The sequence below is a fragment of the Diorhabda carinulata genome, chromosome 6 (genome assembly GCF_026250575.1).
Source record: "Diorhabda carinulata isolate Delta chromosome 6, icDioCari1.1, whole genome shotgun sequence".
Lineage (NCBI taxonomy): Eukaryota > Metazoa > Arthropoda > Insecta > Coleoptera > Chrysomelidae > Diorhabda > Diorhabda carinulata.
Window position 1 is genome coordinate 19,963,430 of NC_079465.1, and position 24,255 is coordinate 19,987,684.

At 31.8% G+C, this 24,255-nt stretch overlaps 3 protein-coding genes across 3 annotated transcripts in view; 1 reads left to right on the forward strand and 2 right to left on the reverse strand.

Annotated features, from left to right (window-relative positions):
* The window catches only part of LOC130896038 (serine-protein kinase ATM), a 45,696-nt gene extending 44,732 nt beyond the window's left edge, over positions 1–964 (forward strand). The window contains exons 32-33 of the mRNA XM_057803793.1: positions 354–529; positions 584–964. Of these exons, the coding sequence (XP_057659776.1) occupies positions 354–529; positions 584–756 (349 nt within the window). The 3' untranslated portion in view covers positions 757–964. The remainder of the gene's footprint in view (positions 1–353; positions 530–583) is intronic.
* A 34-nt stretch (positions 965–998) lies between these two features.
* On the reverse strand, positions 999–10,591 carry LOC130896040 (putative inorganic phosphate cotransporter). The gene is made up of 8 exons (XM_057803795.1): positions 9,881–10,591; positions 8,170–8,366; positions 6,179–6,427; positions 5,775–5,874; positions 3,989–4,177; positions 2,644–2,943; positions 1,344–1,582; positions 999–1,276 (listed from the first exon to the last, which is right to left on the reverse strand). Exons 1-8 carry the CDS (start codon positions 9,891–9,893, stop codon positions 1,097–1,099), a joined length of 1,467 nt encoding a protein of 488 aa, XP_057659778.1. The 5' UTR covers positions 9,894–10,591; the 3' UTR covers positions 999–1,096.
* Positions 10,592–13,232: 2,641 nt separating this feature from the next.
* LOC130895763 (uncharacterized) lies at positions 13,233–23,108 on the reverse strand. The gene is made up of 11 exons (XM_057803306.1): positions 22,921–23,108; positions 20,726–21,027; positions 20,070–20,280; positions 19,367–19,511; positions 18,273–18,452; positions 18,159–18,214; positions 16,587–16,715; positions 16,104–16,405; positions 14,528–14,738; positions 14,260–14,404; positions 13,233–13,459 (listed from the first exon to the last, which is right to left on the reverse strand). Exons 1-11 carry the CDS (start codon positions 23,075–23,077, stop codon positions 13,270–13,272), a joined length of 2,028 nt encoding a protein of 675 aa, XP_057659289.1. The 5' UTR covers positions 23,078–23,108; the 3' UTR covers positions 13,233–13,269.
* Positions 23,109–24,255: the final 1,147 nt, after the last annotated feature.

Genomic DNA, 24,255 nt, shown 5'->3' on the forward strand with positions numbered 1-24,255 from the left:
CTTTTTCTATACCTAATTCCGCTGTTTTTTCGAGACATCGGCAGGGCACCGACAGAGTATATACTCGATCGAGTCTTCTTCTTTCCTACACTCTGTGCAATAGTTATCTTCTAGACTGAGTGTTTGGTGAATCTCTTTATCTTTTTTCCTCTCCTCTCGGACAAATCGCTTTAGATACGTTGCAACCATTTCTATTTGATCATATATCCTTATAAATCGTTCCGATACCAGTGTCAATAGAATATTTTAACCATTCTCCTAGTACCTAGTAGAGGCTTACTTTAGTGGGATCTCATGATAGCTCGAATTATTGTCATATTAGTATTATTTATTTAATTGATGTTTAATTTTAGATCGAGCGAAAAAACAATGGAAATCCTACGTGAAAACGCTCAAACAATTATAACGATTTTGGAAGTGTTGCTGTATGATCCATTGTATGCATGGACAGTTACTGCGGCCGAAGCTAACAAACGACAAACCGAAAGCGACAACTCAGTCACTCCTCACATCACGGATACTTCCGAGGGTGAGCTAATACATAAATTGTAATTAAATTTTTGATATTTTTACTATTTTTCAGAATCGACCAATGTTTCTGCCGAAAGAGCTTTACTGAGACTTCGCGAAAAGCTTCAAGGTACAGAATTAGGCCATCCGACAAGTATTGAACATCAAGTTGGTAATTTGATACAACAAGCCGTCGATCCGACTAATTTATGTAAATTGTATGTTGGTTGGCAACCTTATGTCTAAGAAATACATTAATTAGTTGTTGTATCGTTTGTTTTTGGTGGAATTAAATTCACCAATTTTCACCACTTAGTTTTAAAACGTTAGAAAAAGTATTACAATAATTTTTTCCACTGAAAATCAAATTTTGTGAATAACAAAGTTGATGTAATTTTTTATAAAATTGTTTAGATGTATAAAATTCGAAATAAAATTATTTTTTACATTTCTATTTATTCTAATATATCACTTTTTATCCTTCACACTTTTTCCTTTTTTTTGTTACAATCTTTTTTCGTTCACTTTTTTCCTACAAAAATATATTAAAGTTCATAATACATAATATTTTTCCCTAGACATGATATCATGCAATTTCGTTGATTCGTGTCTCTTTATTGTTTTCGATTTCTTCTTCTTTTTTACTTGTTTCTAGATTGTTCCAATCTTGTAAATCAGCACTACCCCATATACAAAAAATTATACTCGTCACGACGAACACACCGCCGGTTATCCAAAATACTGTACGCCATTCAATTAAAGTGTGCTGTAATAAGATAATACCAACAACTTTAATATTGATATAACGTAAAGGTTTCTACAAAATTGCTTACGTCTTCAGTTAAAGCTCCAGCTAAATAAGGAACGACTCCTCCGGCAAAAGATCCACAACCGTTAACTATAGCCATTAGAATACCAGCGTGGTTTGGGGCGATATCTAAAGCATTAACTTTGAAACCACAGATAAACGGTCCGGTGAAGAATAACGCAATCGTGAACATTCCTACAGTAATTGCTTTGTTACATCCTGAATACGAAGCCGCCATTATGAAAACTGTCGGTCCAACCGAGGCTAAAAAGTAATTATATATAACTATTTATGAACATAAAAATTATGAAATAATAGGAATCAAATTATTTTCTAATAACTTCTTAAACGAGAACTATATGATTCGGAAGTTATCGAAAATTCTAGAATATTCTAAAATGTTCTAGATTTGTTCTAAAAGATTTGCGAGATTACTTGAAATACACAAGTAAGACGAGAAGCTGAAAAATTAATTTGGAAAAGTTGAAGAATACTATTCCCATATAATTTCCATATAATAAATCTTGAATTTTGAAACAAAGGACGACAGAAAGCTCAAAATTGAATTACGGAAAGTTGTGAAACTTGATTTCCATATAATTCTCTGATGCTAATCAAATAATATACAGTATGATCCATTGATCTTCATGTATACTAAATATACAATAAAAATCTATCCACAAAATCTTGAATTATGAAGACATAATAGGACAGGAAATTGAAAAATTATTTGGGAAAAGTTATAAATTCCATTTTTCAATTTTTCAATATACAGGGCGACCTATTAATTTTCAAGTACGCTAATTGTATAATTAAAATTTATCCATCAAATATCAATTTGTGAAAAAATTATAAAATTTTATTTCCATTCTCAATGTGTTTAGATAATATATGGGGTGACCCATTAATTTTCTTGAATTAGAAAACGAAAAAAAAATGTACCGACCAAATATTTATAAATAAATTCTTTAGGTTTTCATAAGAATACCTGTGAAAATATTGCGAAAAGTGTTGAAAATTTCGGTAACTGATCCAAAAACGAAATCTGTTGAAGTCTATTTATCGAAGAAAAATAGTAAACCAAAACAACATAGTTGGAACCAAAACGTGGAATATAGACATTGTCATTTATTTTCAAGCTGAGTCCCTTATAAATGTTGTAAACAGTAGAACCTCAATGCCATCTGGTGGAGAATAAGAAAATATGTATTGAGGTAAAAAATGAATGCGTGAATATGTTTTGATTTACTATTTTTCTTCGCTAAATAGAGTATAGTAGCAATATCGTGGTTATAGTTGAAATGAAAATAATATAAGATACTCACAAAGGGTAGTGAAGAATTTTCGGGCGAATGTTACAGATATATATCGTTTGGTAATCATCCAGTCGCACAACTTTCCCGAACACATTGAACATACCCACATAACGATATACGGAATGGAATTCCATATACCATCGTCTAAAATATTGAATTTTAAAACTTCGCTCATGTAAGTCGGTAAATCGGTTAATATCGTATAAAATCCCCAATCGTGACCAGATTGCGCGGCGATCAAAGCCCATACTGGAGCGGATGTGAAAAACGCTTTCCACGGTATCGGTGGTCTAACTTTTGATACTCCCTCTACAAAAAACTTAATATAAAAATAATTTTACCACAAAAAAAATTGAGCCATCTATTAATAAGTTACCAGTTTTGTAAACAAGTTTCAATTAAAATATTTTCGTTTGCGAGTGATATAATCGGCTCAACGTATTTCCAACTTTATATGTCAATGTCAATGTTGATCCGATTACAACGAGTAGTCACTGCTGGTAAAATCTGTAGAATATTGTGAGTGCTGAAATCGAATATTAATTTATGGAATAATTCTAAAGATTTGAAATTTTTCTGTAATAAAGAGATGTTTTCGCTGTATACAGGGCCGCTTTTATGATTTTCTTCTTCAGTCCAATTTTATACAGTAATAGCCACTGTTAATTGTTTCTTAATTGACGGAAAATACGTCATATCACGGGCGTAGCCAGGATTTAGTTTTCATCCCGACTGAGGAACATGGCGAATAATCGAGAAACAACGCAGTTTTCATACAATACAAAATAGTTCGGCCACTCGATTAGAGATTGCGTTACTGTGCGCAACGTCCACTAGTTCGTCGTCTGCAACAGCGTCTGCCTCTCGTCAAATAATAGCGCTAGGCGCTACTATGTATATGCTTTTTAGGGAGGGAGTCCCCAAAACTCTCTCCGTCAAACTAGAAAGATAATAACTTTTCCAGTTGATTTTTGTGTTTTTATGTCTTCATATTGTTTTCACCAGGTTCAGTCTACTAAGATGACTGCCATTTTGATTTAGGTGCGTAGTGGTTAGTTTTAATTTGTTCAATTCACCAAGAACGGCGCTCTAAAGTAGGAATTCGTTGTTTTCTGGTGTAACCGTTTCTTCTATTAAGAATCATCAGTGCTTGTAACCTTATATTTTGAGGGTTGTCGTTCACAAAAAGGTAATACAAAAATATATAAATTTTTTCTTGATGAATCTTTTTAATTTTAGATCTCTTCTGATTGAAAACTAGTTTTTGGAAAAGGCAAAAAATATTGTCGTTTCAATCTATCTAACATATAAAAAAGTCCAATAAGTAAAAAGTTGAAGTAATTTTTAAACTTACCTATCTCCAATTTAAGAAATTCTTTTTCTTTTTTGCTTATAAACGGATGTTGTTCCGGTGAGGAATAACAAAGAATTTGCCAAAATATGTACCACAATATACCGGAACCTCCGAAAAAATAAAATACCGATGACCACGTCTGTGTTGTAGTAATTAGGGCTCCACTTATAGCGCTACATAATACAGTTCCTGTAATATTTTTAACGTACTTGAACGTTGATAATATTATAAAGTGTATTTCCAAAATTATTTATGGTTTACACTCAATATGCTCAAATTATTCTCTATCAACCACTAACTAATGCCTTAACCTGATAATATTCATAATAAAAGTTAGTCTTAGATTTAAAAGCTTCCACGTGTAGCCTTAGAGAGGAAACCAACAGGAAAGATATCACACAAAATATGAAAAGACCGTTGAGACTCAGCTGAAATGTCAAAATAGAAGATGAGGAACTCAGACTTACAAAAGATTATTTTCTTCACAAATTAGAGTTTTGGAATGCTTTTGATAAAACGAAACATTGTTAATACTTTTCAAGAAATAATAAAACGTTAAAATGACACAGACCTCCAGGTCTAGATAAAGACCAAAAAGAACCTCGAGCTTTATCAAAAAGATATCTAAAACTGTCTGACGAAAACCAAGTTATCATCATCAAATACTGAAGAAGATAACTGGGTTATCAAAACGCCCATAGTGTAATTTTAAACTGCAGGTGCAGTGATTGAGTAAACATTTTTTTTTTTAGTATGAATACCACCAACGGTTCCAGAAATTTCAAATAAAAAATGTACCAAATAATAATATATAATTGTATCCATTGTATTTTGTTCAATATACACTCAATGACAGAAATCCATCATTATTTTAGTAACATTTAGTTTTTATATCAGGTTATTCGTGATATTTCAATGATTAAAATTTTATTCCATTCAGTTGAGAATAATTCAAGTTTTCAATAATGTAATGAGACTTTAAATTGTCTAATTCATACTACACGTCGAAGAACCTACCCTTAAGTGGGTTTAAAACCAAGTCCAAACCAGGAGCTGAATTTGATTCTGGTCTAAGATTTATTGGCTTATATGTGGCTTTCATTTCACAAAATTGTTTTATTATGAAATGTTCTAAGATAAAGAATCAGGTGTCAGGTACTCAGTATCAAATTGTGAACTTCGATGTCTCCCTCATCTACTTCTAACTTTCGTTCGTCCATCATGAATGTCTAAACAGAATCGGGATTCATCACTAAAGTTAATAGTAACACAAAGTGAGATCGGTATTAAATAAGTCCAAATTTTCTTGCCTGTTTTACAAACAATCAAATGGTTATTACCTTTGACGATTCTGGCCCTTCTTACTAATCCTTTGCCTCTGGCTCTTCGTGTTTGACTTTTTGGCACAATTATGATGTGTGAATGTTTTTGAATACATAACAAGACATGTGGAAACGTCAGGAATGAATGAAACCATATGGTGTATGTCATTGGGGTTTTTATTACGCTTAGAGCACATCTTAACGTACACACTTACTGATTATCGATATTGATCACATACCGAAACCTTGTCAAGGTGGATTCCGTGGACTCAATATCCGCTACATCATGACTGACAACAGTATCCACATGTGCAACTGACAGAGATCAAATTATAGTTGAAAAGTTTTGAAATAAACTGATTTTTATTGGGTGATTACGTTTTAATCAAAGTTTTTGTTTTCAATACGAACAAATGGATGATATCTTAATACAAAATAATGATTATTCATATGAGAAAACATACCAATTTGACTTCCTGAATAAACCATTGTTCCAATTGTTGATCGTTCTGACGCCGGTACCCATTTGGCAAGCAAAGCGTTAAGAGCAGGATTACTGGTACCCTATAATAGATGACAATAATATTTTTAATAACAAAACAATAAAATCTCACTCAAAGATACATCTGGCATCTCTATTTTCCAAAAATTCTACAAAGAATGAAAGTTTTTCTAAATATCACGTTAAAAATATTATTTAGTAAAATTGTTTTAATACTAGGAATAAGTAAAAAAATAGTAAAACAGGGAAAGTTAAAAAACTGATTTAGTCAACCGTATATGATCTAAATAAAGATTTCTGGTTTTTCGAAATATTATAGTGCGCGAAAAATTATTTTGCACATCTAATACTACCTGAATCACTCACTTGACCTAATCCAACGATGATCCTAGTTAGAACGATTATAGCCCAGTTACCATTACTTGCTATGACAATCCAAGGAGTCAAAACGGTCAATACCGATGCAATCAACATTCCAACACCGAGAATGTGCTTCCCTCCATATTTTTCTGCCCATATTCCACCGGGTAAATGTGTGACTATGTAACCCCAGAAAAAAGAACTAAGGATTAATCCTTTGGTACTTTCGTCCCAATCATAAATCGGGTTTTTAATCTGCAAAATGAAAAATTCAAATGTTTTTTATTTTGTACAAGTTCGATACGTTAACAATTTTTTAGATTAATATATACAGTTTGTCGCGTTTAGTTTAGTACCCGTGTGGTGTATACTATTTTTCTTTATAGTCGGTTGAAAGTAAGTTTAAGTGCCTTGGAATAGGTACAAAATATGCGTACTCTCAACCAATGATAAAGAAAAAAGAAAATGAGCATTTTGTAATCTTTTTCTAGTAAGTTATAGTAAACTATATGAAATTTTGAATTTCAGTTGATTATTTTAAATATTTAGTTGGAATTTCTGGAACCATTGGCGATATTTATACTGAGTACTCTGTTTACACCAACACTGACAATTACACTGTCTGACGCGCGTTTCGATAACCAAGTTATCGTCTTCAGAGACTGAAAGTAAACTAAAATTCCTTGACTATTAAACTATCTAGTGGGGTGTAAGGAATTGGCCCTTTGTCCCTATTTAAGCTACTCTTACATCTAGCAATTTCAATGCTTTCAAATGAATCCAACAATTTATTATTGGATACATTTTTTAACAATTTTACATTGTTAATATTTATGTCACGATTGTGACTGGCAGCGCGATCGGCAATACCTGATTTACCAGTCCGTCCATATTTCAAATAAGTTATGTGCTTTTCAAACCGGACAATAACGAATCTCTTCGTCTGCCCAATATACTTTCGGTCACAATCACCACAGCTAGTTTCATATACATCACTCTTTTCCAAATTTGGTAATAAATTAATTGTTTTATAATTTTGACTGCTATTATACGAGGGTTGCTACTTTTTAAGGTATACAAATAATAACAAATATTTATAATTGGATATAACCAATTGTTGAAACGTTTTTTACATTCCGATTAAGATATGTTCAAACACGCGATTTGAACGCATCAACCGCTTCTGGATGTGTAGAAAAACGTGAGCTCGCAATTTATTTTTGATCTACGGGAATAAGAAGAAATAATTGGGCGCCAAACAAGAACTGTACCTATCAATCCAATGTTTTGACTGATCAAAAACGTTTTTGTTTGAACCGATGTGTGAGGACTCGTATTGTCTTCGGATTCGTCTTCGGCGACTGGTTTTCCTGAATTTTTCGAATACTTCTAGCAAATAAATGCTGTTGTATCGTTCAGAATTGACCGTTCTAAGTTGCTCTAATTGGCGATAAGTCCAGTAATTCGAACCGATCATTTGCTTCAGAGTTCAGAGATCAACTTTTTTTGGATTCGGATCGTCTTGAAAGACCCGTACAGTCGATGCTTGTTTAGTTCAAGGTTCATATGCATAGATCCATGATTCGTCGACTATCAAGATCTTTTGAAGTATCGCAATTGAATTTTTTCAGCATTCCTTTGCACTAATCGACACAAGCTTTTTTGAGCAATTGTCAAATTATGCGGTATCTAACGCGAAGAAATATCTTTGAGATCCAAATGCTACAATATCAGTTTACACACAGCATCTATTTTTTCTGGCACAACAGCCAATTTTGGACGACTTTCACGAAATTTATCCTATAGTGAAATGCGACTACGATTGGATTCAGGAAACCAGCGAAACACGATGTCGAAGTCGAAGCGATTTGATCGGTGATTTAATAGACGTCAAAATTAATAGAAAGTTAACGTTTGAAAATTTTCGATACTTCGATACAGTGTTGCCACATCTCAAAAGTAGCAACTCTAGTACTACTGCTACTATTACTACTTACAGTTGTTTTTAATACCAAGTTACTTGTAAGATTTGTTTCGCTGTTTTCAGGACAAGTTCCTGGGTCAGTGTATTTAGTAGATTCTTGAGTACTCATCTGCGTTATGGCAACGTTTAGAACAACCCTGAGTGCATAACTATTGGTTGTACATAGGAATCCCATCATACCCAGTACATAACGCTGGGAAATTCTATCAGCTAAAAAAATTCAACATATTTTCAAATCTATTTGAAATTACTTATGTTTTGTACGTTTTATGAAATTTGTACAAATCGTATTTCTATATAGGGGTTTGTGTTTTGTATGTTTTTCTTTTCATTAGCCATTTACCACGATTAATATTCTTCTAAAAATTATATATCTCATTTCGTTTTCCTGGATGCCTTTAATATTTTTTAATTACTTTGTAAACTTATTTTTTCTTTTAAATTTTCTATCTAGTTGCTCTATTATTAATCCCGAATAAATCTCAACCTGAAAGGCTTCAAAAATATATTTGCATTATTTTTTTTTCTCTTTAAAACTGTCGAGTAATAGTAAACAACAATTTACGAAACGCTAAATCATTTCTGGTATTAATAAGTGATCATCTTAGATTTTAATCAAAGGAAGATTATTTTATATAATACGTTCACTTATCTTCTATATCAAACATAAATTTAGACATATTTTGAGCTCTTTAAAATATATTATAGAAGAATAACGATACTGATAATAATTTTAGACACATGTACATAAATGTCATTGAATCGTAATTTTAGTGTTACTACATATAGATAATAATTTATTCAACTAGATTGTGATTTGATTTTATCGTCTAAAAAATATTCATACAGGATCTAGTAAAAAACTAGCCTAAGTCAGTACAATATGGATGTAAAAAAGTACGAAGTTACTTTTAGTTTATATTTTATTGTTTTTAAAACATTGTGGTCCTTTCCGTTAAAGAATAACGTATAAAGTGAAAGTAAATTTTATTAAATTTGTGGAGATTTTATTCTCTATATTTTTTTTCAGCTGCCAGGTTGGGAGTTTCCACAACAATCACCAAACTAAAAACTCAACTTCAACTCTAACATCTGGGAAACCAGTTGAGGGCTGCAATCGTCCAACTCTTTCCATAGATAAGTCCCAACCTTTTTTTTAATAAATTTATTTGTTGCTGAAACTTCTTTCACTGTTCTTATCAATTAATATTAATTTGGATAATCGTGTCCGGGAATAGTTTTGGATTGCTTAATTTTCATTTTTAATTTAATTCATAAGGTGTTTCCAGCTTTTTTTATCAATTTTTAAGGTCGTTCGTTACAAAGCTGGTAGCTTCCAATTTAATATCTGAGTACCAGTTTTTATATTATGCTTTAACTGATGCCGAATACTGTAAAAACATATTTATTCATAGTTGATAAAATGACCGATTAGAGAAATTTGAATTTTTAGATTAGAAATTGTATGGAAAAGCTCCTTCGTCATATTTCGTAAAAACAGACAGATTCGAGATAAATATTTTCAAATTTTCAATATCAAATCTGCTTGCCACTATAGTTTTCATTTCGACGAATTCAGAAGGCTAAGAAACAAAGACTCATAATACAAAAATTTATTTAACATTTTCTACTTAAAATTTCTTGTATCTTTCGAGAAACAAGAATTATTCAAAGCGTTAGCTTTATTTTCTCACATAAAAAACATTATATGAAATTATCGTTACCTATATTCTTCATTATATTCACTTCATTAACTACAACATCAATTTTATACAGACAAATCACCAAACACGTGTTTTACATTAGTACTTTAGAATCATATTGAAAACTGCCAATATTTTGATAGATTTTGTTGTACTCACAATATCAATATTTTTTTAAGATAAAAATGGATGGATAAGTGTTTATTGTAAGCAAATTACAGACGTGAAATTTGATTTTGAATGATTATTTTGATTTAATTGAATGTTGCAATATAATGAACGTATCAATATATTTTCCGCGCTAAAAAACAATAAATGTGGATGATATTGAAAAAGTAAAACAACAGATAATATCTAATAAATAATTTTTTTTTCATTTAGCATAGTTGCTAATAAATTATCAATTCGTCTGGGTATACTACCATTCCTCTGAAATACGAGTTGCAGTTCGAAGCATGCGCGGCGGTTTCTCTGACTCCAGCAGAAGAAATATGAGTGTCAGATCGATGCGGCTGACGTATTCTTTGTAATATAATGTTTCTTTATGATGTTGCTCTTTAATTTAAATTGCCTCAGCTGTGGAAATCATCGTCGGTTACTCTGATGAACTGGTTCACAAACTTGAAATCAAGCTTAAGCAGAACCGTAAGTTTACAATTAGTGCTCTTGACATGGAATTTTCTCAAAATCTCTAATTGATGAAATTTCTTTCTGAAAAACTGAAATTTCGAAGACTAACGTTGGGCACCCCATTTATTTTTACTGAACAACACAAAACTCAACGAATGAGCAGAGTACTTCAGTTTTAGACCCTCTACAATGTATAGGGTTCTCCACGACGAGCTCAATCGATATTTTATGGGAAAGAACTGCGACCAGTGTTCTGAAAATTTGCTCGTATGGGTTTCGGCTAAAATAATTTCAGTTTTTTATAAAATTTTTGGAATCTACGCGAAATTTCAATATCTTTATATAAGGCATCGTATGCCTAAAGTCCACCATTTTTTAATTATTTCACATTTTCGAAATTTTTGAACACATGCAGTCCTCCACTAAAAAATTATATTTCTAAGTTTAAGCGAGTCAGGTGTTACATCTTTGGGATTTGGACAAATACACTTACAGCTTTCAAAATATGTTTCTACAAAAACCGTTAATTTGAGATATATGAATTTACTAACAAAGTTCCCTTAATTTGAAGCGTAGAATCAAATGGTAAAGAGAAAAATATGGGTTACCATTTGAAACAATTAAGTTTTCGAAGTTTTTAGATGGCGAAATTCGACACCATTTTCTGACCACCCTAAATAAATTTTTCTCAAGGTTTTCACAGATTTTGAAAGCTGTAAGTGTTATTTGTCCAAATCCTAAAAATATTAAACCTGACTCGCTTATGCTTAGAAATATAATTTTTTTAGTGGAGGGCTCTGCATATGTCGAAAAATTTCGAAAATGTGAAATAATTAAAAAATGATCGACATTAGGCATACGATGCCTTATATAAAGTTATATTGAAATTTCGCGTAGATTCCAAAAATTTAATAGAAACCATAGCATTTCGTTTAAAATAACAAAGTTTGGGTATAACCGGAAGTTTCAGAAAACTGAAATCATTTTATCTGTAACGAGCATTTCGGAAAACTCATGCAAACAAAGTTTCAGAACACTAGTACCAGTACTTTTTCCTATACACATCGATTTAGCTCGTCGTAAAGGTCCCTATATGTGGTGAAGATTTTTGTTCGCAGATAGTCACGGGGGGAGGAAACTTGGGTTTCTTACGACACCCCAAAAAACAGCAATCAACGAAAGTTAAGTGTGAACAAATTTCGACACCTCGAAAATTGATGTGCTCTTTTGTTGATTTCTTACCAAAAAGACAAACAATCGGTACTGTAAACTGCGAGATACTCAAGAAACTGTGTTGTTAGATTCCGGTATTCGCTCCGAGTGTGACTGCAGCGCCTCAGTGAATATGAACTACGGGAGGCTGTGTGTTTGAAGGTGATATTATTTTCATCCTTCGATTCAATAAACGCTTGTATCTGAAATTATTATTATTATTATTATGTTATAAATATTGATCTAGTTTTACCATATCATTTTTACCTGTTCACGGCCGAAGATTCATTTATTTTTGGAGACCTGTAAATTGGAGGAAATATTGTTGGAATGTAGCTAGGACTAAACTTCTTATCTGATTTTTTTATCTCGAATAAAATGATCACTACAAATATAATCAATCATATGACTTGGGAACCCACGGTGATCCATTAACGCTAAATATTATATTTTTTATTAATTTTATCACAGTAATAATTAAACTGTTTGAAAAATAAAAATTTTTTCACTGTAATTCATTTTTTTTAATCATTACATTTTTATAATATTGAAATTTATTCATCTATAAATTTTAGTTTTACTTTTTTATAACAGAATTCCAGAAAAATGATTTACTTATACTAAACTTAACAATTTTACAAAGATTTACAATACTCCGAATGATAATTTTTGATAACGATAAGGTTATGTAACTACTTACTTAAACCTTTTAACTGCAGCTATCCACCGATTCCGTTGATTTATTTTCAATGTAGCGGTTGGAAATTTATAAAATTTGCACTTACTTTTTCTGCTATTATTTTTACAATTCACTACACAATAACTCTGGTGACCCATTTTTATTTAATTTATTATAATTAAAACAAACAAAAAATTTTAACGTGGATTTGTTTATAATTTCGGTTATAATAGCCTCCCGTAATGCTAAAAGTGACCACTGCGAACGCTTCAGTCGATTTAATCTCCCCTACCATGCCTTCCCTCACAGCGAATAAGTTTCGACTTCACACTGCGAATGTAGGGAAAAATGACCACAAGAATTTGGTTGAGACATATTTGAACATACTCAGTACAGCCCGAAAATCGCTCCTAGCAAGTGATATTTCGGTCGTGGTTAACATTTCAACGATGATAAAGCGCTGAAAGAATTTGTAACCTCATGGTTGAAAACACAACCTTCTTTGAAAAGGGCATAGAAAAACTTGTATCACGCTATGACAAGTGCCTACAAAATTTCGGAAGCTAAGAAGAGAGTAAGTTTAACAGATTTTTGAACAATAAATATTTTTCTTGTATTTGTTCAAAATAGTCTCCTTGGACTCATATAAATAGTTTTTATTCTGTAATTTTCACGGATAAATTTCTATAATACAATGTAATTATGAATAATGTTCATTGTTTTAGCCATTATATTATCGTAACAGAAAAGTAACTATTCAAAAAGGGACTGCTTTAAAGAATAATCCTATAGACAGTACTGAATAGCACGTTTTTAAAAAATTTAGTTGTAAACGTAAATAAATAGAAAAACTTTTTCAAATACTGAATGATATTTTCTGTTAGTAATTTCAATCGACTAAATTGGGAAAAATAGATTTAATAATAACATTCAATGCTGCTAAATCCTGTATGTAGTATTCTGGTTTGAGATCTTCAGAGTACTGCCAATTTTTGATATCTTCTATTGTGGCACTACCGCTTAGGACAAGTAATTTTTGGAATCCTCCCATAGCCGCCGTACCCATATCGGCAAATATTCTAAAAAATATAATTCCGTCACATTTTTTTTGAATTTTTAGAAATAATTTTTCTAGATCTCCTTACAAACATACCTAGATGAATTATGCTTCGGCAGCACTTATTACCTTTCATATAATGTACTAAATTATAAGTGCATGCGAAAATAAATTATCTATCACATTGATCAGAATAATTAGTTTATAATTAGTAAATATTTTAAAATAACCGACATGAGATTGATAAAGAATCTTGACAATCATGGCACAAAGTGCATGTAAGTTAAATTGATAAATTACCGATTAAAATTGACAGATAGTATAATTTTATTACCAATAAAAATAAAAATTATCGTCAGTTGAATTCATTTGATCAAAGTCATATTAACTGCGAGAGCAGTATACTTATACCGTTAACTTAACGTTCCTTAACATGATATTTCTTTTCAAAATAAATTTACTTTAAATATAGGAAAAAACACGCTTGTAGTATTAATCGAACTATAAAGTGAAAAATAATTATTTGCATACAAATGAATGTTACTTTTATAAAAGCGTGTGGGCTTTTCATGAAGTTTTTAAGCTAACTTTGCGTTCCATGACCAACAGATCTGAGCCTGATCTCAGCTGTTGGGTTCACCTACTTTCGGGAGAATTCTTATTAGTTTTAACATCTGCTCCTCTGCCTTGTGTGCTAATTAATCACTTTGTTTTCGGAAGCTTAGTGGATTGTCCACTAGTATTCCTACGTTTTCAATATTTCAATAATAATCGATTCAATAGAACTCGGTATTTTTGGTTAGCGAGCAATCAAATACTTACGAATCTCCTATAAATAAAATTCTATTGGGATCTGTTATATTGAATTTTTTGATTGTGTAATTTGTACAAGTTTTAGAAGGTTTAGCGATTTCAACGTAGTCTCTACCAATCAAATCTTTCAAAGATTCCATGACAAAAAGCATTCCTAAAACAGTTAAGCGTTTCACATTAGAAATTTAGGTCTTTTGGTAAATATTCCGTGCTCAATGAATTGTTCAAAAAATGTATTAATATCTTTTTGTTAAGTAATTATTTGTAAGCAGCTTACCTATGAGTGGTCCTTTTGGTCCCATTGGCGCTATTTTATCCTTAAGAGTTACAATAAGCTCGCAGTTTGGATTTTGTAAATACCAAAATGCTTTTTGTAATTTCACATACGAAAAATTTATATCTACATCTATAACGACTGCTCCGACTTGCCTTGTGTCAGTATCGTTATGCGAAAGAATGGCCTCGATTGTCTCTTCGATAGGGAATGGCTGAAATTATTTAAAATTATTCTTTTTGACTGTTTTTCTTATACCCAAAAAAAATTTATGAATGTGACAACCTACTTTACTTGAATTTAGCAGATATACTTTTGAAAAGCCTAAAATATTGATTACAACCCATGTAGGAGCCACCAGACTTTAACAATGGGGCTAAGCTTGGGCCAACGCTGGGACACCCGGCATTGGCAAACCAATAATGGCCCAAGACTGGTTGGAGTCTGGCAATCTCATATTCACCCAAGCCTAATTGAACTCTGAGCAACCCGACTAACTACGTTGAGTTTTGTTCTAATATCTTCTATTCATATTTTTTATGAATAAAATTATTTTATGCATAAAAGACTATAAAAAATAGTATCATTTCTTTATATGTGTAATTATTTATCTAATATTTTATTAACAATATATTAAAAATCCATTTTTACAAGCAACCAGCTTGGCCCAGGACTGCAGATCAGTCTTGGGTTTATCTAGGCAACCAGATCTGGTCCAGGCTTACAAACCAAGCAATGAACATTATTACTATCCGAGAGTCTCATCAAGTTTGTCCAAAAACGGCTTCCAAGCTAGGGCTAGAGTTGTACATACTTGGTCCAAGTCTGGGCCTATACTAGTCCCATCGTAAAATTCTATATGGGAATCATCAAAACCAATTTCCAAAATACAATATGCTCAAAATAATTCTTGCTAAGTAACTACTTTCGATTGTATTATTTCCCTTTGATAACACAAATTTGCAAAAAGGGTCATAGTTAATCATAGTAAATTATTCATAAGAATTGCCTATGACTTCATGTTCAAAGTCAAAAACATTCCGTAATTTTTCTTATTTTTTATCAATTTTTCAATATCCACTACTATTCTTTTCCATTTCTCTTTATATCTATTTGATATCAACTAAATCCCATTTCCGCGTTAATGTTGTCCATCCACCAACGTTTGCTATCCTGTCTGTCCATTAGATCCACGTAGAACGGTCGATTTAAATGGTACACAAGCATTTGTTTGCCAGAAGTGTTAGAAAACATCAACGAACCACAACAATGTGAGCTCTCGCACATCAGTTCAAATAAAAATGCTTTTAAACAGTCAATACATCAAATTGATTGATCATCCACCGTACAGTCCTTGTTTGGCACGCAATGATTTTTTATTATTTCCGTAGATCGACAATTGGTTTAAACGCATCATATTGGAAAATATTTTGAAAAACAATGAAGCCATTTTCAATTATAAATATTCGTTTTCATTTTTCTGTCTTAACACTCAAGTAGATATCCTTGTAGCACCAAAATTGTGCTTTGGTTTCTAATTAACAGTAATTATATTGAGCAAATTAAATATTCTACGTACTGGATCTGGTACTAATTTAAAACCAGCTTTCGTGAGTCCATCTTTTATAGATTGTAAACCTATCACGAATATTTCCTTATCGTTCATATTTTTAGTTTCCAGGTAACTGATTAGTGTTTGCTTTGGAGTTACCAAATTTTCTATGGTTGCCGGAAAGTTTTTGTCATTTAACCTTTTTAGAAGTTTTTCTTCGTGCAAACTGCTAGTATTCGTGACGTAATGGGCTTTTTTCCCCAATTTTATTAAATTATTAACACATTCTGATGCACCAGGAAAAGCGTTGTAGACATACCATAAAACTCCTAGAAAATATATTTAATTTCGTTTCATTAATTGAATAAAACTTACAAAAACCTCAGAAAATGAATAAATACCAGAAGTGTCCAAGAACCACTTCTACTAATTAAAAATTAGACAAAACATAGAGAGAAACGGTCCAATTTACAATAAAAAAAAATCATGTTTCATTATCTAAATACTTACCATCTAGATCTAATAAAACTTGATCAAAAGAATTTAGAAATTTCTCTTTTTCGGCTCTTGAGACTCCGGCGAGATTTTTTAACGTGGCCATATCGACGAATTTTATCTTAGTACATTCATTTTTCAGAACTTTTTACATTTATACAAATGTTGCAATAAATGATAATTATCATTGTATAAATATTTAAAGAATGTAAATTATATTTAATATTTGCAGAGGTGTTGGCCACTGATAATATTAACACGTTAGAAAACAATTAAAAGCTATTTCAAAAACTTAATTTTTATATTCGATTATGTGAATTTCATTAATTCAACTTTTTTGGTGAACGTTTTGTGACTAAACTTCTATTATCAAAACCAAATCTTTTCTTATGACACCATTGATAGATGAAAATAATTATCTGGCACTTAGTTCAGTAGAATTTTCATTTCAAGATACAGAAAAATTTTCAATATATCGCTAAAGACAAAAATAGATCTAAACGTCAATTTAGCAACAAAAACTTATAAAAGAGTGTAGTTAAGAAATTAGAAATTGAAAACATTTGTAACTTCAGCTTCCGCTTTCAAGAGAAAGTTTGGGTAGTCATTCATTAATTAATAAGAAGTGACCTAATTTCGTGGTATCAATTTGCCTACACCTCACAACGAATTACTTCTTTTTGGTTGATTCCAAATCCTCAATTTCAGCGAAACAGGTCCTGGATAGTGTTAAATAAAAATATGTTTCACTTGGGTGAATACACAAAGGAATAAAAAGTGAAAGAACATGAAAATTGACCAAATAAAAAATATCTTTATCGATTTAATTGAGATTTTTCCAATTCTGGTTTTATTGTAAGACATATGCTTGTTTAAAAAATCATTCGAGGTGAAATGATTGAAATATTGAGCTCAAATTTTGGACAATTGTTCTCAAAAGATCTCTAAATGAGAAAAAAATTAGTATCTTGCTTACATCAATGGTTTTGAAAATACGAGGTTGCAAAGTTGTTCAAGTTTTAACAAAAAACATGTATTCATTGAAAAAATCACTAGAGGTGAAATAATTGTAAGGTTGAGGTCAAATTTTGTAGAGATGTTTTCAAAACATCTCTAAATGAGAAAAAAAATTAGGATCTTTCTTACATCAATAGTTTTGAAAATATGAGGTTCCAAAGTTGTTCAAGTCTTAACGAAAAATATGTATTCATTGAAAAAATTACTCGAGGTGAAATAATTGAAGTATTGAGCTCAAATTTTGACAGATGTTCTCAAGCGATCTTCAAATGAGAGAAAAAAATTAGAATTTTGCTTACATCAAAGGTTTTGAAAATATGAGGTTCCAAAGTTGGTCAAGTTTTAATGATAAACATATATTCATTCCAAAAATCACTAGAGGTGAAATAATTGAAAGATTGAGCTCAAATTTTGAAGAGATGTTTTCAAAAGATCTTCAAATAAGAATAAAAATTAGAATCTTGCTTACATCAATGGTTTTGAAAATACGAGGTTTCAAATTTGTTCAAGTTTTAATAAGAATAAGAATAAAAATTAAAATCTTGCTTACATCAAAGGTTTTGCAATTACGAGGTTCTGAGATACAATTTATTGGACCGTAGCTAAATAGGAATGGAGATACTAAACTACCAAAGACGAGAAAATATTTTATTCGTCAAATAACACTTTATGTGTATTTTTTACAATTCTTTGAAAACTGCTTTAATTATTTTGTTAAGCACTTCCAGATTTTCAACATAATACTCTGGTTTATAGTCTTCTGGATATTTCCAATTGTTTACGTCTTTTAGCTGAGCGGTTCCACTCAGTACTAATAATTTTTGAAAACCCGCCATAGCCGCAGTACTCATGTCGCTTTCAATCCTAAAATATCGATACTGAACGTGAGTAACTGCCTATAACCATAATAAGAAACCTTGTAAATTTAACAGCTAAAGAGGATCTCTAGATTCTAATAAAACACCCACGTTTCATCTCCTGGCACGACAGAATCCAACAACTTTTCCTTGTTGCCTACACCTTTACATTGCTGAAGAAACTTGCGAGCACAAACTTGTGTCGATCAATCATCATTCGTGATCTTCCACGAGAAGCTTCAGGGAAGCGTTCAACAAGTTCACGGACAGTGACCCTCCGATCTTTGATCGACTCACTGTTTATCTATTGGATAATCGCAAATGACCATAAATCAGAAGTCCATCTCGGTGAAGGGCATCTACAGCTAGCTTCACACACGACCTTGAGTCAGAAAGTGGTTACTGCAACTAGCTTTACTTGTAAAATAATATAAAAAGGGGATAAACGAAATATAATATACAAAATTACGTCAGGTGTAGTCACATGACGGTTTAATGTGGAGAGAGGATGTCGTTTGTTAATTATACCACAGATGTGGTGCAACAAACCCCTAACAGTAACGTCATAAAGGCAATAACAACCTAAAAGTCGTCTGTAAATCTATTTGTCTTGTTCGACTTCAATTCAAGGTCGTCTCTTCCGTTCTTCATCGTGACCTTCAGTGGGACTATCAGCAAAAGCCCCATGCCCTCTTCACCAAAAACCACAGTCACCCACCTTTGACGGCTGCCAAGCAGACACTGACATACGCAGGCGGGTAGGCTTGATAGGGGTTAGCCACTGCACACGTCACTGTTGTCGGATTCAGCTTAGCACCCTCCCTCGAAGCTTTAGTTTTGGTACAAACCTCATATGAAAGGCAGTATTAACTAATCGAACCTTGATGTGATAATTTGATTGAACATTATTGCGTTACTTACGAATCTCCAATAAATAATACCTTCTTGGGATCTGTTACTTTATACTTTTCTTTGATATAATTTACGCACGCCGTTGAAGGTTTGGCAACTGAAGTGTATTCTTTACCAGTTAAATCTTTCAAACATTCGATGTTATGGTAGCTTCCTAGAAAGTAATTTGATATATAATATTTCAAATTAATTCATATAATCTAAAAATTAAGACTCTTGATCAATGACTGCGAAGCCAGTGCTTTAACCAACATATTGGAGCAGAAAGTAACAACGTTTCAAATGAAGGTACTGTGGAAAATAACTTGAGTGGAATGACCAGAGATAATAAGGAAATTAGACGTGAATGAAACATATTGAGTGCGGCGTAGAAAATCGAACAGCAGTTGTGATGGTTTGGAAACCCAAAGATAATGAAGAAGGTCAATAATGGGAAACAAAAAGAAGAAGATGAAACTTGCAAACAACCAGTAAAAAGAGAGCTGAGAGTTAAAGAAGAAGCAAGCGAAGAATAGGAAGGAAAGAAACAATGAATATAACCAAATGGATAAAAAATATAGCGTCTTCATTTATGGTCAAGGAAGTTGCTGATAACTAAGTAAACATAATCACTTTGCGTTCAATGTTCAATTTCAGATTTTGAGTAAGACAAGTTTCTCTAAAACATTATTTTGCATAATGTCAATGGTCGTTTCTATCTGAAAATTGTTACCTAGAACTGGTCCTTTTGGTCCCATAGGCGATAATTTATCTTTGAGAGTAACAATCCATATACAATTTGGATTAAGCAAATACCAGTATGCTTTCTGTAATTTAATGTACGTTAGATTTGTATCTACATCTAGAATGACAGCTTTAACATTCCGTTTATCAACATCATTTTCTGCAAGCAACGCTTCAACAGTTACATCGATTGTACTTGGCTAAAAAATCAAAACCATGATAGATAAATAATAACATTAGTCGAAACTGATTATATTTTGCAACTGGGATTAACAATAACAAAGAAATGGATTGTGTAAGGCTTTCACGCCCATAGTCCTTTATGTGTGCTGTTTTTGGACATCTTCAGAAGCTGTGTAATTCAATGGCAGTTGAACCTCTGTAAACAGCATTTTAGGAAGTGTTTTTGATAGAAAGAAGCGATAATGTAAAATGGAGAAGAAATTAAATAGAGAGAGAGAGAGAGGACTATCAAAGAAATGAGAAACCAAAGAAGAAACATATTTTATTCAGATTAAACATGGATCAATAAGGGACATACAGCAAATAAATTTTGGCAAAATGAAACTTTTACAAGTCGAAAACAAACTTTTGTCATTAATAAAAATAGGCATATTGAATGAAAATGAAATTTTGCGAACCTACCGGGTCAGGCAATACGTTGAAACCAGCCTTTTTCAGCCCCTCCTTTATAGGTGGTAAACCTATTACAAAAATTTCCTCATTTACATATTTCAAACTTTTCAGATAGCCAACAGCTATTTGTATCGGAGTTACTATATCATCGATGGTTCCAGGGAAATTATGATTGTTCAATATTTTTAATAAATAATTCTCATACAACATGCTATTATTCGTAACATAGTGAATTTGTTTTCCTAATTTTTTCAAATTTTTGACACTTTCAAGAGCGCCGGTTATTGGGTCAAATACTATCCACACTACTCCTAAAAAGAAAATGAAAATTAAAACGTGTCTAAAAGTACCTGTCGTATGCCTCAAAATAGATTTGAGTTTCAGCAATTGCTTCTACATTTGAGCTGAATTTCTTACCGTTGAGCATTTTTTTGACATCAGCAAATAGCCAGTAGTCACTGGGAACTGGACTATAAGGTGGATGCGGTAGCAATTCGAAGTGAAATTTGTTCAATTTAACCATCATTTCCATAGATTTGTGAATCGGTGCATTGTCTTGGTGAAACATTGATTTTTTTCTTTAACATACGAGACAGTTTTTCCTTGATTTTTGCATTTTAACGATCAAACAACTCTATGTACTATTCGATATTAATTGTCTCTCTCATTTGGAGATACTCTATGGCCAATATTTACGTTTGGACGTAGGTCATCGGCTGCAGTCCACTCAGATGATGATCGTTTTGATTCCGGAGTCAAGTTATAGATCCATATTTCATCCATTGTCACATATTGACGCAAGATATCCGATTTATTACGTGTAAACATGGCCAAACACTACTCTGAATCATCAACACGTTGTTTTTAATCGACTATGAGTAAACGTGGCACCCACTTTGAAAAAAGCTTTCTCATGGTCAAATGTTCACGCATAAATGTAAATACACTGCCTTCTAATATTTTTGCTGCCTCAGCTATCTTACGCAAATTCAATTTACGATTAAATATAACCAATTAGTGGACTTTCTTGATGTTTTCTGGAGTAACCACCTCAATTGGACGACCAGAACTTTCGTCTATGTCTATGCCACCACGTTTAAATTTAGCAAACTAATTAACAAATGGTTCTTTTCGAGTGAGTCCGGATAATACTTTTGAAGCCATCACTGAGCTTTTCCAATAATTTTTTTTATCAAGAAGCAATAATGAACACACGAAATATTTTTGAATCCATTGTTTTGAAAATAAAAAAAAAGCTTCACTTAAATGTCTGTCACTTTTTTCTGACTAATCGAAATGTCAAGAAATTTTGCGCATAGTCTTTTTGAAAGTTTGTAATTCATAAACGTCATATGGATTTGACAATGTCAGCGCCATCTGTGTGTCAGTCACACGATTTATTGAGTGATGGTAGTTGGGGAACAAATCACTATAACTTTATCTTGCCTCTTTAACTATGATTGAATAAAGTCATATATGTTTATTATATATTTAGAATTTAAAATAAAAATTATAATTTTATACTATATAACAACAATTTACTTGGGGACGGCAGTGTAGTTATGTAATGATTTTACTTAAAAACATTTTGAAATATGTTAAGAGAAGCTGAGATTTTTTCATTTAAAATTTATTTGATATTCGTTTTTGATAACACTGCTGATGTTGTAAATGGATCATGGATGTCTAGATCTTTAATACTATATAAGTAATTGTTAAACAAAGTAATGCAAGTGAAGTACATTACTCAATGAATTATTAATCTTGGGTATTAATAAATTGTTGAACATATATTTATACATAAATATGGAGCATTAGACATACATTCAAATGATAAAAATAATGTGTTTCTTTGTACACAATTCAGAGAACTATTAGAAACTGCATATAAAACAGAATTGGGTAATTCCAGAGCTTAAATAAAATAAATATATTTCAACTACATTTTATAAGTACATGGTGTTTAAAATGTTGCATTCGTCGATTTTAAGATAAAAAATTCGTAGATATATTCATTTGCTATTGATATCGGTAGCAGTTTTCGAGAGAGTTGAAAAAACTCGAATTATACTGAATAAACATACAAACTTAAATAAAATAAATTCATTTTCAACGATTGAAAATTTATTTGAAGTGAAAAATTCTACTAAATTTTCAATTTAGTAGTTTCACTCGTTAAATTTTATACTTTAAAATTTTCTTACCATCAAGGTCCAATAAAACCTGATCGAATGACTTTAGGAACTTCTCTTGTTCTTCTTTGGGAACGTCAAGGAGATTTTTCAGACTCATAATGGATACGGTACCTCTTTCACTAGTCTTTGAAAGTACTGTATTGAAATAATGATAATGCTTTATCATCAATCACACGTTACATTTAATTGTTATGAACGTATGCATTTATATAAGTTTATATAAATAAGGTTATCAACCGCAATATTAACCTTCTATTCTACAAAATACAGCAAACAAACTCTCAACTTTCATTAACAGATATTTTTAAAAGAAAATTTGCGTTCTCACTTTTGATTCCATATCTTCGGAATATGTGTGGATTCAACTATTGAAATTCAACATAATTTGATTGGAGGCTTTCATGCTATATAGTTTTTATTTTAGTTAATTACAGATTTCTTAGTATTTACTAAATAGTCAGTACAAAAATAAAAGAACTGAAATAATCACAATATGACAATTCCCTTTGGCAGACATTAAAAATTTACATGAAACCCAAATTTTTTTTCTATTTTCATATTCGCGATGAACTTAATCTACGATTAGCTACAAGTGACAAAAAAACTATCTTAATAATTTTTTATTGAATTTTTAAACTTTTTTGATCGTTCGTACTCAGCATCAATTAAACAGGTTATGAAATGTGTTTCATAAACATAAGCGCTCGAGCTCGCGTTCAATTTTGCACCGAGCTCGCGCTGGCCAATGTTTATGTTTGACGCTCTCGTTCCAGCGCCTATTCAATGGAAATAGGTGCCCAAGTCATATGTCGTTTCATTTTTCATTCTACCAAAGCATAGAGGCACAAAATACCGTCAAAAATCCGTCATCAAAAAACATATTTAAGAAAAGTGCAAAAATTAATAGGGTACGAAGATGCTCCCAGAATTACCTGGTTTGACCTAGAGATGGCGATAGAGGCTTGACAAAAATCGCTGTATTAGAAAGTACACAATGTTTACAGCATATGTTCCAAGTTTGAAGACTCCACGTTGTTTAGTATTTGCTTGGCAACCATCAATAGTGAGTTTTATTTGAAAGGCCTTATCACAACCAATATAAAATTACTAGATTCTACTTTAGGTGAGACTGATCCTTCGTTATTAACAGTAAAATATTTGGTAGCAGAGTTTAAACGTAGCCGTATGACCTGCGAAAACCATCATCGTAGTGGTCGACCAAATGAGATGATAACCGGCTACAAAGAAGGTAAAGACCGTTCCATCAGCTGGCAAGGTCATGGCGTCTATCAACGGTGGCTATTATGCGAACTTATTGCAACTATTGAGCGAAGGAATCAACCA

Bases quoted from the DNA above. Each gene is read 5' to 3' on its own strand.
- LOC130896040 (XM_057803795.1), bottom strand. The intron at 1,583-2,643 runs GTGAGTATCTTA...ATTACTTTTTAG, and splicing joins AAAATTCTTCACTACCCTTT to CCTCGGTTGGACCGACAGTT. The intron at 1,277-1,343 runs GTAAGCAATTTT...ATCTTATTACAG, and splicing joins CTGGAGCTTTAACTGAAGAC to CACACTTTAATTGAATGGCG.
- LOC130895763 (XM_057803306.1), bottom strand. From the start codon at position 23,077: ATGATAAAGCATTATCATTATTTCAATACAGTACTTTCAAAGACTAGT. The intron at 19,512-20,069 runs GTAACAATTTTC...ATTACTTTCTAG, and splicing joins ACCAAAAGGACCAGTTCTAG to GAAGCTACCATAACATCGAA. The intron at 14,405-14,527 runs GTAAGCTGCTTA...TAACTGTTTTAG, and splicing joins ACCAAAAGGACCACTCATAG to GAATGCTTTTTGTCATGGAA.